The sequence below is a fragment of the Onychomys torridus genome, chromosome 10, assembly GCF_903995425.1.
Source record: "Onychomys torridus chromosome 10, mOncTor1.1, whole genome shotgun sequence".
Taxonomy (NCBI): Eukaryota; Metazoa; Chordata; class Mammalia; order Rodentia; family Cricetidae; genus Onychomys; species Onychomys torridus.
Window position 1 is genome coordinate 18,585,488 of NC_050452.1, and position 17,580 is coordinate 18,603,067.

At 41.6% G+C, this 17,580-nt stretch overlaps 1 protein-coding gene across 1 annotated transcript in view; it reads left to right on the forward strand.

The window, feature by feature from the left end:
- Ddc (dopa decarboxylase) overlaps window positions 1-17,580 on the forward strand; it is a 78,322-nt gene that overhangs the window by 21,717 nt on the left and 39,025 nt on the right. Inside the window, exons 5-6 of the mRNA XM_036201001.1 lie at window positions 3,807-3,941; window positions 5,029-5,172. Coding sequence (XP_036056894.1) covers window positions 3,807-3,941; window positions 5,029-5,172 — 279 coding nt within the window. The remainder of the gene's footprint in view (window positions 1-3,806; window positions 3,942-5,028; window positions 5,173-17,580) is intronic.

Here is a 17,580-nt window from a genome sequence, read left to right on the forward strand (position 1 = left end):
GACTTTATTTTTATCCACCTCATTCCCCCAGCACCTATTCCTTCCTGTTCCTCTCATACTGGCCCCCTTCTTGTCCAAATTTCCTTGAGAATATTACTACTGTACAATTTTTTTATGATATGCCACAATTTATGCAAACAGCACCTAAGATATTCATGCCATATTACACTTTTTCCGTCTTGTAAGGCTTCAGAGGACAGCCTTCAGGATAAGGGGCAACAGTCTTCCAAGACCATCAGCTTCCTCCAGGTGATGCATCCGTACTCCAACACCATAGCAAAACCACAGAGGAGAGCATTTCTGGGTCACTTGTCATACAATGAAAACAATTTCGGTTTTTGAGTCTTTCGTATCCAAAGCTGAATCTTCTAGCTTGGTACTTGTCAAAGAATTTTACAAGTAGCTAAGTTTATTGAGTGACAACTATGAAACTGTGTTTTAGCCTATTTATTGTGCTTTAGATAATCAATTTTCAGCCTTGAAATCCTTATGAGGATTCGTTACATTATCAACCATAGTTTTCATAACAAAGAAATTGAGGCTCATACAAGTGTGTGGCAGAAACTAGTTAAAGGCAGCACATAAAAGATGGTGCTGTGTGTTAGAACCAGCTTGCCCAGGCTCTTTGCTTGTGATAGTGTGTGGAGTTTAGAATGCTACCAGGGGTTAAACCATCTTTAAAGGCAATCTCATTTTCAGAAGTCCCAGCCTTAGGTTAGGACTAATTCTGACATCTCCCAGACCATGCTTCAACAAAGCCCTTGTGAGCTCAACCCACTTAGTTTGGGGTTGGTGGAAAGCAGACATTCACGTGTTTGCTGCAGGGAGCTGGCCCTTTTCAGCTCAGGAGGCTGATTGTCTGTAATTTGTGAGGCCTTAAAGAGCCCAGAGCCCAGTGACAGCCCCGTGAGGCAGCCTGCCTTATCGATCTCCTCAGAGCTGTAATCACAGCTTAGCATCAGCACAGCAGTGGTTGTCTGAGCCGAACGGCGGCACACCATCATTGTGAGGCCGGACAAATGAGACCTGCAAAATGGGTCCCTTAATTGGGTTTGAAAGCTCTTGTGGAAGAAAAGCTGCCAATTTCTTACCCTGTGTGAGGTGACATTTGTAAAACCTAGAAGATGAAAGGACCTTTCGGCTCAGGGCATCAGCAGCCTTGAGCATCGACTTTCCCCAAAGGTCCCTCCCACCTCAGAGCAGGCTCGCCATGGCAACCTTTGTCTGCCTGAAGCAAAGGCATGGGCCAGCCACACAAAGACGTGGGGGGAAACTGGGTCCAGGTAAAGGAAGCAGCAAGTGTGTGGGCTTAGCTGCGTGCAGCTCGAGTCTGTTCAATTCCCCACTTGTCGGCCACGAAGCACAGTGGCCAGCTTGCACTCTGTCGTTGCTCTCTTAACAAAGAACAATTGCTTTTTCTTTCTTCCCTCCGAAAACTCCACTTCTAGAAAGAGACAGAGAGCCACTCACCTTGATGTTTAAGTGTGCCCAAACCGGATCTGTAATGGCATGTTGAGGCTCAGCGCTTTAATGATGTTTTAAATTTTTTTTTTTTTTTTTTTTTTTTTTTGCGCTGGACTTTTTTGCTATTTCTTAAACTTTTTTTTTGTTGTTGACAAAAGTAAAGAATTTTCTCTCAGAATATGGACAGTGTCCACCAAACTCATGGTGAGTCCAGGGCTCTGAAGAGAGAGTGAAATTTTTTTCTAGCCGATTTTTGTTTTGTTTTGTTTTGTTTTTTCGAGACAGGGTCTCTCTATGTAGCTCTGGCTGCCCTGGAACTCACTATGTAGACCAGCTTGGACTCAAATGCACAGAGACCCGACTGCCTCTGCCTCCCAAGTGCTGGGATTAAAGCCATACACAACTACGTCCAGTTTTCCTACCCACTTTTTAATAGATCTTGAAAAACAAAATGTAGCCAGAGGGACTGAAATAAGCAAGCCAGGAGGAAAAAAAATAATGAAATGCACAGGAGAAGTGGGAGATGCCGTGTCTGCTGTCAGAAGCTTGAATTTCCTGAAATAGCTGCTAGTCTGGTCAGCCAGGCTTCCTTGACATGGTCTGAAACTGTGCAAAACAGCTGCTTGTGAAAGTATGGCCTGAAAGGAGATGTGTGAGTCACTCAGATGCTGGGTGAAGGCCGTGGTCTATCTGTTTATTTGATCTCATACAGTACAGCTACAGAAATAGGAATACACGTGTCTAGCTGAAAAGCGCACCCCATTCCTCAGGGAATAGGAGTTGATTCAAAAGAACAGGTAAAAATAGCGGATGGGAGCTCAAAGTGGGATATCATGATTGATGAAAGAGATAAAATATCAATAAGAAAAATCCGCATTTCTACACAATTCAGTGTACTTACTGTACATTTCTCTGAAAAATGCCATGCTCTTATAAACGTTCAGCCAAAAATCTGATGGGTTTCTCCTGGGTTTTGTCTACCGGGGAAGCTGAGCACAAATGCTAGGAGGTACCAAGAAAGACAGAATGGGGCTTCACTTTTAACCATACCTAACTCATACTGCAAATCAGGGGAATGTTACAGCAGCCCACCTGAAAAACAGGGTTATTTTACAAATTAAGTGGGACAACATGGTGGGCACTGAAAGCTATTTCTCTCACTTACTCTCCAGTTCCAAAGACGAGTTGCGTACAATTCCTTTTTACTTTGCTGAAATAAATGGTTGAGACTTCTTGCACTGGTTCACTAGGCCTGCCACAACAAAACCCAGAGCAAAGATGGCAGAAACAGAATATTCATTGCCTCTGCGTCCTGGAGGCTGAAGGCCAAGACCAAGGTGTCAGCAGGACTGGTTTGTTTCTGAAGTTTAGTTCGGAATTTTTCAGCACTGTCTTCTCCCTTCTGTATTCTCATAGTCTCAACTTTGTGTATGTCATGCCTGCTGGCTAGTTGCTGATTCTCAGGACAGCAGTCAGACTGGATTACGATCTACCCTAAAGATTTACCTTAGAGATCCCCTCTGTCCCTTCCTCCCTCCTTACTTCCTCCTAACTTCCTTGCGTCCTCCCTTTTCTTAGGGGTATTTTGAGACAATCTCACACTGTAGCCCTAGCTGGATTGGTACTTCTTATATACCCAGGTTAGCCGTGAACTCACAGTTATCCCCAGGCCTCAGCCTCCTTAGTGTTAAAACTACATGTGTGTGCATCATGTAGTGTACACCATGACTGGCTTTGAAGGTCTTATTTCTCTAAATATAGTACACTCTGAGATGCTGGGGCCTAGGGCTTCAATATGTCGAGTGCAGGAAGTGAGCGAGCTAGTGAGCGAGCGAGCGAGCGAGCACAATTCAGCCCTGTTACATTAAGGATTGGGAGAAACCGTCCAAGTCCACCTCTGTGTGTCAAGGAAAATGCATTCCTATGTTATAAGCAAATACAAATTGTTCTGTCCACACGCATAGGAACACAGAGCAGGGATTGGGCAGGGTGCCCTGGATCAGTCTCTTCCTCTGATGGAAGTGGAGACAGTGTGTCCCAGACCAGGCCTAAAGAACCCATGAGAGAACACCTGCAGAGTCTTGTATATGCTACAGGATCAGAATGTTAGCTCACTGGGACATACTATGGATAAAGCAATGTCAAACTAATTACAAGAGCTAAACCAGCCCCTGCAGATGTTAGCTGCAAAAAAAAAAAAAAAAAAAAACGAGTGAATTTTGCAACTTCTGGCTCCACTTTTAAAGGAAACGATGGCCACACTATTATGTCTTCCAACAGTTTGGGCAGGGATTCTTTTGCAGCATTTCAAATTTCCTTTGGCCTTTCTCTCTTGGATTCAGGGGAGTGCCAGCGAAGCTACCTTGGTGGCCCTACTGGCTGCTCGGACTAAAGTGACCCGCCAGCTGCAGGCAGCCTCCCCCGAGTTGACACAAGCTGCCATCTTGGAAAAGCTGGTCGCTTACACATCCGATCAGGTTAGTGTGCTGGGGTGGGCATTGGCCCAACACTCCCTTACCCCCCACCCACCCCAGAGCTGAATCCAAGAACAGTTAGCATCATGTCAAATCCAAAAGCAGTTCCCCAGGGATCATGAGGGGGAAAACTTCTTACTCTATCATGGGAGCTTGAGAGATCTAGTCAGAAATGAAATACACATGCTGAGAGCCCCCACAACTGGCTGCTTACCATTTCTGTAGTGTGGAATTGCACTGTGCCCCTGTGGCTTGCCTTTAAAGCTCCACTGTGGAAAAATTGGAAGTGAGGCTCCAGCCTGGTGCCAAATCCCAGCTTTGTAAATCATGTACATTCTCAAAGCCTATTTTTTTTTTCTATTAGAAAAAGGGATAAAAGCACCATGCTTGCTGTGGCCACTCAGTCCAGCGTGTGGCTTGAAAGGACTGACTTGGAGTTCATTATACTGCTCATAAAACCCTGCAAATAGAAATTGAGTAGTTTTAGCTCACTTATTTTATTTACTTGACTTTGTGATTAACTATTTAATATTGTTCCTTTTTCTTCATTTTAATCCAGTTAGTTGTATATTCTTTTTTGTTGTTTGTTTTCTTTTTCAAAGCAGAGTTTTTTTGTGCAGCCCTGGCTGTTCTGGAACTCACTCTGTAGTTCAGTCTTGACTCTAACTCAGCTTCCCAAGTGCTGGGAACTCACTCTGTAGTTCAAGCTCGGCTTCCCAAGTACTGGGATTAAATGCATCGGCCACCACTACCCGCATATTCTTTTATTATACTACCCTGTCACCTTTGGTGTACGTATTGTTATATATTTAACTCTACATGTATTTAAAGTCACACAAATGAACGAAAACATTAATTGAGAGCCAACACTTCACTCTGGGAGTATTTGATTCATTAGATTGAAAAGCAAGATCCCAGGATGGAAACAAGTCCAGGAAACAGGTGACTTCATAAAGGAGGAGGAGAAGAAATCAACTCTGCCCCCTTTACCGGGCATCAAGAGTCCAGGCCAGGAGCTCTGCACAGCCAGTGACTCAGGAGCCATGGGAACACACCCTCACATACTCAGCTCTACCTGTTTCCCTTACAGGCACACTCTTCTGTAGAAAGAGCTGGATTAATTGGTGGAGTAAAGTTAAAAACAATCCCTTCGGATGGCAACTACTCCATGAGGGCTTCTGCTCTTCAGGAGGCCTTGGAGCAAGACAAAGCAGCTGGCCTGATTCCATTCTTCGTAAGTTCAATGCTTGTTGGAGATGGCAATGGGTTCTGTGTAGGTCTAGGTAGAGTTTGAGGCATGGGCACATGTGTGTGTGCATGTGCATGCGTGCATGCGTGCATGCGTGCGTGCAAGTGTGTGTGTGTTCTGGGAAGAGGTAGTCATTGTCTTCACTTGTAGTGACTTGAAGGAGAAATTACGCCCTCGCGCCAGGCATTTGAACATTTGGTGACACGGAGTTTTGGTGGTGTCTTTCACTGGGAGTGAGCTTTAAGAGAAAGAAAAGTCTTACACTATTTCCAGTTCTCTCTTCCGCCTCATGCTTGAAGCTCAAGAAGTGAATTCTTACCTTCCTGCCGCTGCTACTATGTCTACTGCATGCTGTCACGCTGCCGTGTTGGACACTAAGCTTCTGAATCAGTAAGCTCAGATAAACTCTTCCGTCTCTGCCTTAGTCATGCATGGTGTTCCATCATAGCAACAGAAATTAACTAAGATACACATATACCCACAGGCGAGCTCCTCACACTCCAAAGGATGCTCCAAAGCTTATAGTCATGCAGTCACCCATCATCAAAATCAGTGTGGGTCACAAGACAAAACAAAACAACATTGGATGTGAAGAAGAGACTTCTAAGGGGAAATGTCAGGGGAAGAAAGGAGATTGGAGAGAATGGGGGTGTGAAAGTAACCAGAATGTATTAGATATGTGTATGATATTCTCAAAGAATAAAATTAATGAAATTATATTTTAAAAAATAACCATTGTAGGCTTTACTGCCTGGGTTTGTTGGTCTCAGCAGATACTAAGAAGGTTCTTTTGTTGTGAGCAAACAGTGAATTATCCCTCTGATGTAAAACTAACTAGCCAAATGGCATGCTGTTTTTTTTTTTTTTTGTTTTTTGTTTTTTGTTTTTTTTTTTTGTGCCTAGATATGCATTCTAATGGGGGATGCACCTGGAGTTTGAGACTTGTCATGTTTCTGATGTAGCCACAGCAATATGTTCTGCCTGGCACTAATATGTCATGTTTGAAGCAATTGGAGTGTCATTACTGTGGCTCTATAGGTATTCTGTCCGGCTACACAGTGTTACCAGGAGAGCTTTAGGAATGCTGACTCCAGGATAATTTTGGAAGCATGTCTATGGGTAGAACCAGGAATAGGTCACATTTAATAGCAAGATTCTAGTGTGCATCTGGGTTTGAGAAATTTGTTGAGAATCTCTTTTTTTCCCTTTTATTTTTCGGTGCTGGGGATGGAACCCAGGGTTCCTTGGAGTAGCCTTAACCCCTTGTATTGGGTGCCTATACCCAAAATTTTCTATTATTATTACTTTTAGTAAGTTTATGAGATAGTAGCCTTCTATGTGGATTGTTTTGTTTTTGTGTTTTGAGACAGGGTTTCTCTGTGTAGTTTTGGTGCCTGTCCTGGATCTCTCGATCTGTAGACCAGGCTGGCCTTGAACTCACAGAGATCCGCCTGCCTCTGCCTCCCGAGCTCTGGGATTAAAGGTGTGTGCCACCACCGCCCGGCTCCATGTGGATTTTTAAAATGCTCTCAGTACCAAATTATCCCTCCCCAAGCCCCTGCTTCACACTACACCCCCATCTCTCTCCCCATGTAATTCTTCCTGCCCCATTATTCTCCTATCCACCTTCACACCACCGTACCTCACTATCCTCTTATCCTTAAGCTCTCTCTTTCTCCCTCCCCCACAGCAGTCAGTTTCTACTTCCCTGGCTTCTCTAAGTACTCCAAGGAAAACACACATATCTGAAGGTTGCTGATAGGCCCCAAATATGGGAGATATTTCCTAGCGGTTGTGAGGACAGCAGCAATGAAAATGGACAAGCAATTGTCTCTGTAGTAGGATGGAGAGAGTCCTTTGGGCGTATGCCCTGGAATGATAATAGCCGGGTCACATGGCAGCTCTACTTCTCCATTTTTCACTTTTGATGGTCCAGATCTCTCGCTGATTTCTACTGTGGCTGTGTCAGTTTGCACCCCCAGCAACAGTGAGTGGTGTTCCCCTTTTCTCACATTCTCAAAAGTACCTGTTGTCATTTATTTATTTTGGCCCTGGTGAATGGGGTAAGATGAAATACCAAAGTAGTTTTAATTTGCATTTCCCTGACGGCTACGAATTTTTAATTGAGTTGTTTGTTTTCTTGATGTTTAGGGGTTTTAGCCCCTTATCCTACATCCTAGACACTGATCCTTTGTCAGATGCAGAGCTGGAAAAGATTTTCTGTCATCCTCCATGTTGCTCCTTCACTCAATATCCATTTAAGCGTAGAATCTTTTTAATTTCATGCTATCCAGCTTGTTGATTGTTGGCCTTATTTCCTGGACATCTGGGGTCCCATAGAGAAATCCAGACCTAAGTCTACATCCTGAACTGTGTTTCTTATTGTCCCCTCTAGATATTTCGGGTACAGCATTGAGGTCTTTGGTTCATTTAGAATTGATCTTTTTGCAGGGTATGAAATAAGGATTGAATTTCTAGGTAACATGGCACCTACAGCCACCTGATTTTTGGCTAACATTCAAAAGACAAAACCTCCATTAGGGCTGGAGAGATGGCTCAGAGGTTAAGAGCACTGGCTGTTCTTCCAGAGGTCCTGAGTTCAATTCCCAGCAGCCACATGGCGCCTCACAGCCATCTGTAATGAGATCTGGTGCCCCCTTCTGGTATATAGACAGACTGTATACATAATAAATACATCTTGAAAAAAAAAGACAAAACCCACCCTGGAGAAAAGACACAGCATCTTCAACTAATGGTGCCGGAAAGACTGGAAGTCTCATTTCTTGAGGAAGAACGGCTTGTAGCAACTCTCACCAATTTCTCCGTTTACACCAAACTTAATTACTGATGGATTTAAGTGTTACCTACCATCCTAGTGTTTGTTTTTCTGCTTGGTTCACTTCTTACTTTTTTATTTTTATTTTTTATTTTTTTATTTTTTGGTTTTTCGAGACAGGGTTTCTCTGTGTAGCTGTGCACCTTTCCTGGAACTCGCTCTGGAGACCAGGCTGGCCTCGAACTCACAGAGATCCGCCTGCCTCTGCCTCCCAAGTGCTGGGATTACAGGCGTGCGCCACCACCACCCAGCATTAAAAATTGAGTGTTTTTATATCATTCCATTCTCTCCACTTTAATCTTGTTGGTTATATCGTATTTGTTATACCTCCCTATCACCTTTTGGGTGATTATTAGTACATGCTTAAATCTACATGTATTTAAACTCTACTAGACATTGCAATTTTACAAGAGCAACATAAATTTAGATAAATCTATTCTATCAGTCTCACTCACATTCATTTATTTTATATTTCTTATTTTCTTCTGTGTGGAAAACATTTGGAATTTATTCTAGTGAGTTAACAGTGTGGTCTGCTGGTTTTATTTCCATGAGAACATCTTTATTTTCCATTTACTTTTGAAAGATATTTTCACTGATAAAATACACCGACAAACCCAACCTAAGAACAGGGGGCGCTTTCGTTTCCATTTTATTTTGCATTTTACTTGGATGTACTCTATACATTGTTTGTGTGTAGTGTCCCTGGAGGTCAAGGGCATCAGCTCCCCTGAAACTGGAGTTACAGATAGTTGTGAGCCTCCATGTGGGTGCAGAGAATCAAACAGCAGTCCCCTGAAAGAGTATCCAGTGCTCTTAGACAACCTAGCCATCTTCCGAGCCTCTGCTTGGTTTGTGTTTCACAGTTCAAGTGCAGTCCATCAAAAGCAACCCGTGCAAGCACACTCGTGTTCAGAGGCAGTGGATTGCATTCACACTCGTGTTCAGATCGTTTTGTTCTGCTTTTGACAGTCCGGATCTCCAACCCAGGGAATGGTCCTGCCTACAATATGACAGGTCTTCCCATTTCAGTTAGCATAATCAAGGTAATCCCCCACAGGCTTTCCCAGAGGCCTGCCTCTCAGGTGACTCTAGTTCCTGTCAAGTTGAGGATCAATACTAAGCATCGAAGCTGAGCATAAAATGCTAAGGAGGAAGCATATCTCTGTTCATTGACTTCCTTCTGTGATGTCTGGGGAGATGTCAGTTGTCAGTATTTTTGTTGTTTGCGTTGAGAAAAAGGGGAAAGTGGCATTCCTCTTCCCAGTGCCTTACAGTATTGGTTTTTCGTCTTTACTTTTTGGCAGTTTTACATGATACTTACTCTATTTCCATTTCATGGAATTTCTTTTTTTTTCTTTTCTTTTTTGGTTTTTCGAGACAGGGTTTCCCTGTGTAGCTTTGTGCCTTTCCTGGAACTCACTTGGTAGCCCAGGCTGGCCTCGAACTCACAGAGATCCACCTGGCTCTGCCTCCCGAGTGCTGGGATTAAAGGCGTGCACCACCACCGTGGAATTTCTTGAGTCTAAAGTGGGTTCTGATATTATTGTCTTTTCATAGTTTACTTCTCTTCAATCTCTCTCTCTTTTTCGTTCTTGGGCTGTGATTACATGTACTTACATTTTCCCCCTGAATGTTGGCTATGCTCCTTTCTATGCTTCCCATCTTTAAAAAAAGTTTGGTTCCCAACATCTATGTCAGGTGATTCATAACTACTTACAACTCCAGCTCCAGGAAGACTGATTGGCATTGGCCTCTGTGGGTGCTTACACTCATAGACAAATACCTATACACAGACACAAACACATAATTTAAAATAATAAAAGAAAGATCTTTTAAAAATTAAAACTAAGCGATTCTATGCCTATTACTTTTGCCCCCAAGTATTACAGTTCTTATAATTGAAAGATAATATTAGAACCAAGAAAATGACAACTGTTTACTGTGTTAGTTCTATCTTTAAAGCTATAGACCCCCTAACTACTCTGTTAGCTAAAATCCTGATATGTTTTGTTTCTAAAAGGATCTATTTCCTGAGGTTCTTTTCTTTGCTCTTCTTGTCTTCCATTATCCTCACAATCTGTTTGGTGTTCTCGATTTTGGTTATATTGAGGATGTTGTAGAAATGGGATCATACAGTAAGTGAAAAGTTGAGATTGGTATCTTTTCACTCAGTCGTGTGCCTTTGCAATCCACCTAGGTGTCTCACGTGTTCCTTTTTAGTGCTCTACCACAGACTTGGTGTCCAACTCTGCTCGTCCATCGCCCACTGAGAAGAGCTTTGATTGCTCTCATTTTCCAACTACTGCAAATAAAACATCTGTGAACATTTATGCACAGATATTTGGATAGAGAAATGTTTTCATTTCTTTGGGATACATTTTTAAAGAAACCAATAAAATATTCTCTAGACTGACTGTTTTGTTTTACATACCCACTATGTAGCTTGAAAAAGTTAGGTTCCTTTGCTTCCTCACAAGCATTTGGTGTTGTCATTATTTTTTATTTTGGTTCCATCGATAGGAGTGTAGCAATGTCTCCTAAGGATACAATAGCCATTTCTCTGGTGACTAACAGTGTTAAATATCTTTTCATGTGGATAGGCACCATCCATACATTTTTTTGGAAAATGTTAAGTTATTTCTTTTGCCCATGTTCTAAATGGTTGGTGTATTTTCAAAAATTTATTTTTTAAGTGTGTGTGTGTGTGTGTGTGTGTGTGTGTGTGTGTGTGTGTGTGAATATGTGTATGTGTATGTGGGTATGTATAGCTATATGAATGTGTATGAGTGGGGGTATATGCACGTACCCCCAGAATCCATAAGAAGGTGTTGGATTCCTTTGGAGCTTCAGTTAGTTACAAGTAGCTGTGAGCTGCCCCATAATGGGTAGCTGAAATTGGATCTTCTGCAAAAACAGTATGTGCTCTTAGCTGCTGAGCATCTTTCCAGCCCTTACTTTGATTTTTAATCTTTTTCTTTTTTAAATAAATTTTTTAAATGAATTCTCTGAGAATTTTGTACAATGCACTTTGATCATATTAACCCCCAATTCTCTTCCTAATTCTTTTCAGAACTACCCACACCTCCCTATATACTCCCAAACTTACGTCTTCTTTTTTTCTTTTTAAATAACCCACCGAGTCTACTTTGTGTTGCCCAGATACTCAGGGGTGTGGACCACCCACTGGAACATGGTTGGGATACCAGGAGCTGCACCCTTAAAGAAAACTGATTCTCTCTCCCTGAGAAGCCACCAATGTCAATCCTGGGTTGAATTGTTTTTTTTTTTTTAAGTAACAGATTGATTTTGATAGAGCAGTTTTAGGTTGCTGCTCTGACTGAATACCTAACAGAAATAATTCGAGAAGGAAGGGATTATTTTGGCTCGAGGTTTAGGGAACACAGCCTATCGGATGGCAGCAGGAGCTGCTTGGAGGGCAGTTGGAATGCGAGACAGCTGTTTAATCATATCAGCATCAAAAAGCAGAGAGCTCAGGCTAGAAGGGAGCTGGCCAAGAACTCATAAGGCCTGCCCCGCCATGACCCACTTCCCATAGCGAGGCCCCATGTCCGGAATGTTCTACAACGTTCTAAAGTTGTACCACCATCTGTGCAAGTGTTGAAATACATAAGCCTGTGAGGGACATTCCACATTCAAGCCATAGCCCAGGTTCCCAGAAGAAAAATAGAACAGAAAGTTTCCATACCGGCTTGCATGTTTTCCAAATGTCTGCTCACAGTCTGTAGCTTATTATTATACTCTCTGAATTGTGTCTTTTGTCTTTGCCGAGACAGATATCTAATTTCAGTAAAGCGCACTTTATCCATTCTTGCCATGCATCAGGCCTTTGGTATTATACATAAAATGGTGAGAGGGACCTTCCCCTCCCTGGAGTAGTGTTAAAATACTGTTTATCAAATAACGCCAAACAATGACAACAAAACACTATTTGTGTTAGATGACAAAGTCTTTAAGTACTCCTTATGATGTTCATTTTCTCATAAATAGTGAAACATGCAGACAAATGGCATGATTTGACTCCCTAATTAGCAGCGTTAGACTCTCCCTTGCTGCTGTAGCTGCACCAGAACTGTCAAGTAGTCAACTACCCTTGTGCCAGCGCCAGCCATCGCAAACGTTTCACAGACACCCTAAGGAAACTACAAGACAGCTTTGGTTGCTTGCCCCAACTACTGCTTCAGCAAGAACTGATTGAAACCATTTGTGCCAGCCTTTTTGTTATCACAAGCTTCCACGAGCTCTCTAACCGTGCAATCATCTCCACACAGGCCAAAAGGAAACCACGGCTACGCTGGCCTAGCAAAGGAGCTGCCGTGACTGCTGGTAACTGATCCCAGTAGAAGTCTCAGTGGTGTGATTGGTGCTAAGAGACAAGGCTGTGTTGGTCCAAAACAAATGGCAGTTTCTGCCTAAATGCCTCCACTCAGGCTTCCCGGGTTCACTAAGTGTGTCAACTCGGATATCGTCTCTTGTGTTTCCTTCCCTGGTGTTGGCCACATTAGGCCTGATAAAAGGATTCTCCCCGGCACTCCTGCCCTTCAGTAGCGGGGCTGAGCCACAGAGGGAGCAGAGGCGCAGTGAGGGCGAAAGTAGCCGAGTGGCAGAGGCAGGGACAGCTGAGCAGTTGGCAGGCTGGCCTGTGAAAGAGGCAAGGCAGCTGCTGGGCAGCTGAAGAAGAATCGGATGAACAGTCTGAGAGCCGCTAGGGTGGGCCGAAGAAGGGCTGAAGGAGAGGGGCAACAAGAGAGGGTGGACAGCTGAGACTGAAGGAGGATAAAAGACTCTCCGGTGTCAGAAAAGAAAAACTGCAGGCCCTGCTTGCCAGACGAATTCCAGAGAACTGTCAGATCTTTAGGACCAAGGGTCTCAGATGCCCCGGGGCTAGCACGTAACACTGGAGGACGTGGGGTTAAGGAATCCCAACTCCCTTGGCCTACACAAGATCTGTGACACTGGTTGCTGTCAAGAACTGAGAAATCCTTATACTCCTGCTGCCCACAAACTTCAACCCTAATTACAACCAAGGGCTGAAAAATCCCAGCTTTCTAGGCTTACACCAGAGCTGCAGCACGTACAGGGCTTAGAGTCCCGATATCCGAGGCATGCATGAAGACTGTAACACTAGAAGGTACCACCAGCTGCTGCTCCCACCTGCTTATGGCCATCACTCACTGCTGCAAAACACCAAGGGAAACAAAAGCACCCAGTACTTGAAGGTTGTCTCCTTGGCTACACATTATTTCTGTGTAAACAGAACAAAAGGACTCCAGCCAACTGATTCCACACCATGACCAGATAGATTTTCTCCAGAGTTACATTCTAGGAGCTTTGTAGTTCTTGACTTTATACTTAAATCTGTCATCTGTTTTCAGCTGATTTTTGTGAAAGGAGTGTAAAATGTGTTTACAGTCCTTCGAGGGTGTGCGTATGTGTGTGTTGTGGTGGGCCATTGTTCCTGAGTTGTCTGTTGAAAGACTGTACTTCCTCCATTAAACAATCATTCCTCTTTTGTCAACGCTTGGCTTACATGTGTAGACCTATTTCTGGTCCATTGGTCTGGCTTTTTCTTTCTTTTTCTAAGACCATACTGTCTTGGTTACTGCAGGTTTATAGTAAGTTGGCAAAGGTGGGATCAGAACTCTGATACTATTATTTAAAATTAACTCTGTTTTCATTTAGAGTTTTTTGACTCTTTTTAAAAAAAAAAAAAAAGATTTATTTATTGTGTATACAGCATGTATGACTGCAGGTCAGAAGAGGGCACCAGATCTCATTACAGATGGCTGTGAGCCACCATGTGGCTGCTGGGAATTGAACTCAGAACCTCTGGAAGAGCAGTCAGTGCTCTTAACCTCTGAGCCATCTCTCCAGCCCTTGACTCTTGATTATAAACTTTAGATTAAATTGTTAGTATCAACTGTGAGACTCATGGATATTACCAAGTTGAGGAAGTTTTGCATAATCTTACTATGCTAAGAGATGACATTGCTTCAGATCATATATAATTAATGATATGATTTCTTTTCTTTAGCCAGATTGATTTGTTTTCAAACATTCAATCAGCTGTTACATCTGAAGTAAAGCACACTTGGTTGTAATATATAATTCTTTTCTTACTGTTGGGTTCATTTTGCTAATATTTTATTGAAGATTCTTACATCTATATTTATGACACGTACATGACTATCACATCCTTTCCTGATGTTGCTGTGTACAGTTTGGGTATTATGGTAATGTTAATATCATAGAATGAGCTATGTGGTATTTCACGTTTCTTTCTGAAATTTTCAGTGGAGCAACTGAGGAGCCCAGTTAGGCATGGTGTGCTGTCAGTTTTTTTTTTTTTTTTTTTTTTTTTTTTGGCAAGTTACTGACTAGAGACACAATTTCAATACATATACAGCTCTACTGACAGTATTTATTTACCTTTATGTAAGTTTTATGTTAAATCTCACGAGAAATTTGTGCATTTCATTTGGGTCTTTAAATGTATGGACACCAAGCCTATGATATTCCTTATTACCCCTTTAATATCTATGAGATCAGAGCCCGTAATGTTCTTTATTATCTTTTCAATGCCAATGAGATCAGCAGTGATGGTTCCAGTTTCAATTTTGATGTTAATCATTTGTGTCTTTGCTGTTTTGTCTTAGCCAATCTGGCTAAAAATCTGCCACGTTTATTGATCTTTTCAAAGAATCAACTTTTTCCTATTTCCTATTTCATTGATTCATTGGTATTTCTTTTTATTTTCTTATGTTCACTTTGCACTTAATTTTCTTCTTTTACTAGTTTTCTAAGGTGATTACTTTGGTTATAGATTTTAGGCTTACTTTAGTCTAGTAGAGGCATTCAATGCTATAAATCTCTAAGCAATTTCACTATCTTGATAAATTATCTTGAATTGTAGTGTCATTTTCTAAGAGCTAAAGTACTTTTTAGCATTTCTTGAGAATTTTCCTTTGACATTTAGAAATGGGTTTTATGATTTTCAGTGTTTGGGGTATAATCTAGCTATCTTTTGGTCAGTGATTTCTCCTTAAGTTCCACTGTAATTTAAGAATGTACCTTGTACAATATCTATTCTTTCAAATTTATTGAGATGTGTTTTATGGCCCAGAATGTGGCTTGTGTTAGTGAATATTCCAAGTAAACATGCAAGGAAGATACATTCTATGATCATTATGTGAAGTATTTTACAGATTTAATTAGATCGAATGATTGATGGCACTTTTCAATTCAAGAACATCTTTATCAAATTTCTGTCTCTTGGATCTGTCTATTCCTGGTAGAAGAGTATTAAGAGTCTTTAACTATGAGGGTTGGCTCATCTGTTTCTTTCTGCAGGTCTATCAATTTTTAATTCATGTATTTTGCTGAGGGATGCACACCAATAAGGGCTGCTGTTTCCTTGAGGGAGCAAAGTGACCCTTCAGCATCATGAAGTTATTTTGTTATTGCTATGTTGTCCCCACTCTGTGATTTTTTTTTTTTTTTTTTAGTTTTTGACTTGAAGAAAATACACATAGTATAAAATACATTAACCACTTCCAAATGTGATTTTCAGTGCTGTTTAGTACATTAAGCTTGAAGTTTCTGCTGTGTATCACTGCCACACTGTCATAAGTTTGAAAAAACTGAAGTTGCACCACTGTAAGCCAGGGACCATCTGGGTGGTGTTTGTTATGAAATATGAGCTTTCAGAATAATCATTGCTATTGTTTTACTCCAAAAGCTAATGTCACAACTTTTCTTTGCAGCTCTGCACCTGTATATCTAACTTACTAAACTATGTTCAAGTGATTAGTATATATGCAGTTATTACCATTTTTCAATGCACAAAAGTCTTTTCTTCTCACAAGACTGAAATTTTGTGTCCATTAAATAATAACTTCCAATGCCTTAAGCCCCTAGAAATCACTCTTGTATTTTGTGTGCCTATGAATTTTATTGTTCCAAGCACCTTAAGGTACCTCTTTTCATGAAAGGTACTTTCCACTTAGCATAAGGTCGTCAGCTTTCTTCCATATTATAATATATACCAGAGTTTCTCTTCTTTTTTTGTTTGTGTGTGGTGTAGTATATGCATGTCCATGCGCATGCATGTGTGCATATGTACATGAAGTAGTATGTGTTCACGTATCCTTGTGTGTGCACATGTGGCTAACAGCTGTCAGTGTTGGTTATCTTCTTCAATTGTTCTCCATCTGAATTTTTGAGACAAGGTCTCTCATTGAACTTAGAACTAGGTTGGTTGATGAGTGAGCTCCAGGGATCCACCTGTTCTCACTCCCTGTACAAGCCTTGGGATTACAGGCACATACTGCCGCACCCAACTTTTTACACGGATGTGGATGCTGGGGATCAAATTCTGATCCTCATGCTTGCGTGGCAGATACTTGACCAACCAAGCAATTTCCCCGGCCATTCTGTTCTTCCTAACGATGACTGATATGAAAAGACTAGCTTTTGCCACTTTCCAGTTTCTTTCTATATGGTGTATAATACCCCCTGTCCTTGTGTGCTTTCTGATGCTGTGATCAATACTAACCAAACGCAGCTTGGGGCTGGGAGTGTTTATTTAACTTACACAACCCAATCACAGTCCATTTGAAGGGAAACGGGGCAGGAACTCAAGTTGGAAACCTGGGGGCAGGAAGTGAAGCAGAGATCATGGAGCAATCCTGCTTACTGGCTTGTTTTCATGGCTTGCTCAGTTTTCTTATATAATCCAGACCATCTGCCTAGAGGTAGTATTTCCCACAGTGAGCTTGGCCCTCTCACATCACACATTAATCAAGAAAATGCCCCCACAGACTTGCTTACAGACTAATTTGATGGGAGCATTTTCTCAATTGAGGTTCCCTATTCCCTAGCTTGTGTCAAGTTGACAAAAAACTAACCAGCACACTCTCAAATTTCCTGCATTACTGTGTTCAGTTTAATTTTTTTGTAATGAAATGTTTACATTCACTATATACATTGGGCTTATGGAAAATGTACAGAAATGAGAGGTTTATGTGTAGAGTTGTAGCTCACTATCCACAGGATAGTGTTTCCAGGAAACCTGTGGATACTCAAGTGCCTTCTATGAAAGCCCACAGTATTTGTATATAACCTTTCTATATATTTTAAGGGCTTCTGATGTCTAAAGCAATGCCTACACATATTTTTATTCATAGATTTAGTACATAGTACTTCATGCCCAGCAAATTCAAGTGCTCCTTTTTGAAACTTTCTGGATTTTTTTCCAAATATTTTTAAATTTTCACTTTTAATTGAAAATCGTTATTTTCATACACTATATCCCAACCATGGCCTTCCCTCTCATCTACCAGATCCCCCCACCTCTGCACTGTTCCAACTCCACACATTGTTTCTCTCTCTTAAGAAAACAAACAGGCAAATAAAAAAGCAAGCAAGAGAAAAATAAAATGAACAAACTAACAATGAAAAGAAGGAAAAGAGAAACAAAGAAAGATCCTAAGAAATGCTTATACATGCACACACACACCATATAAACATAAAATCAG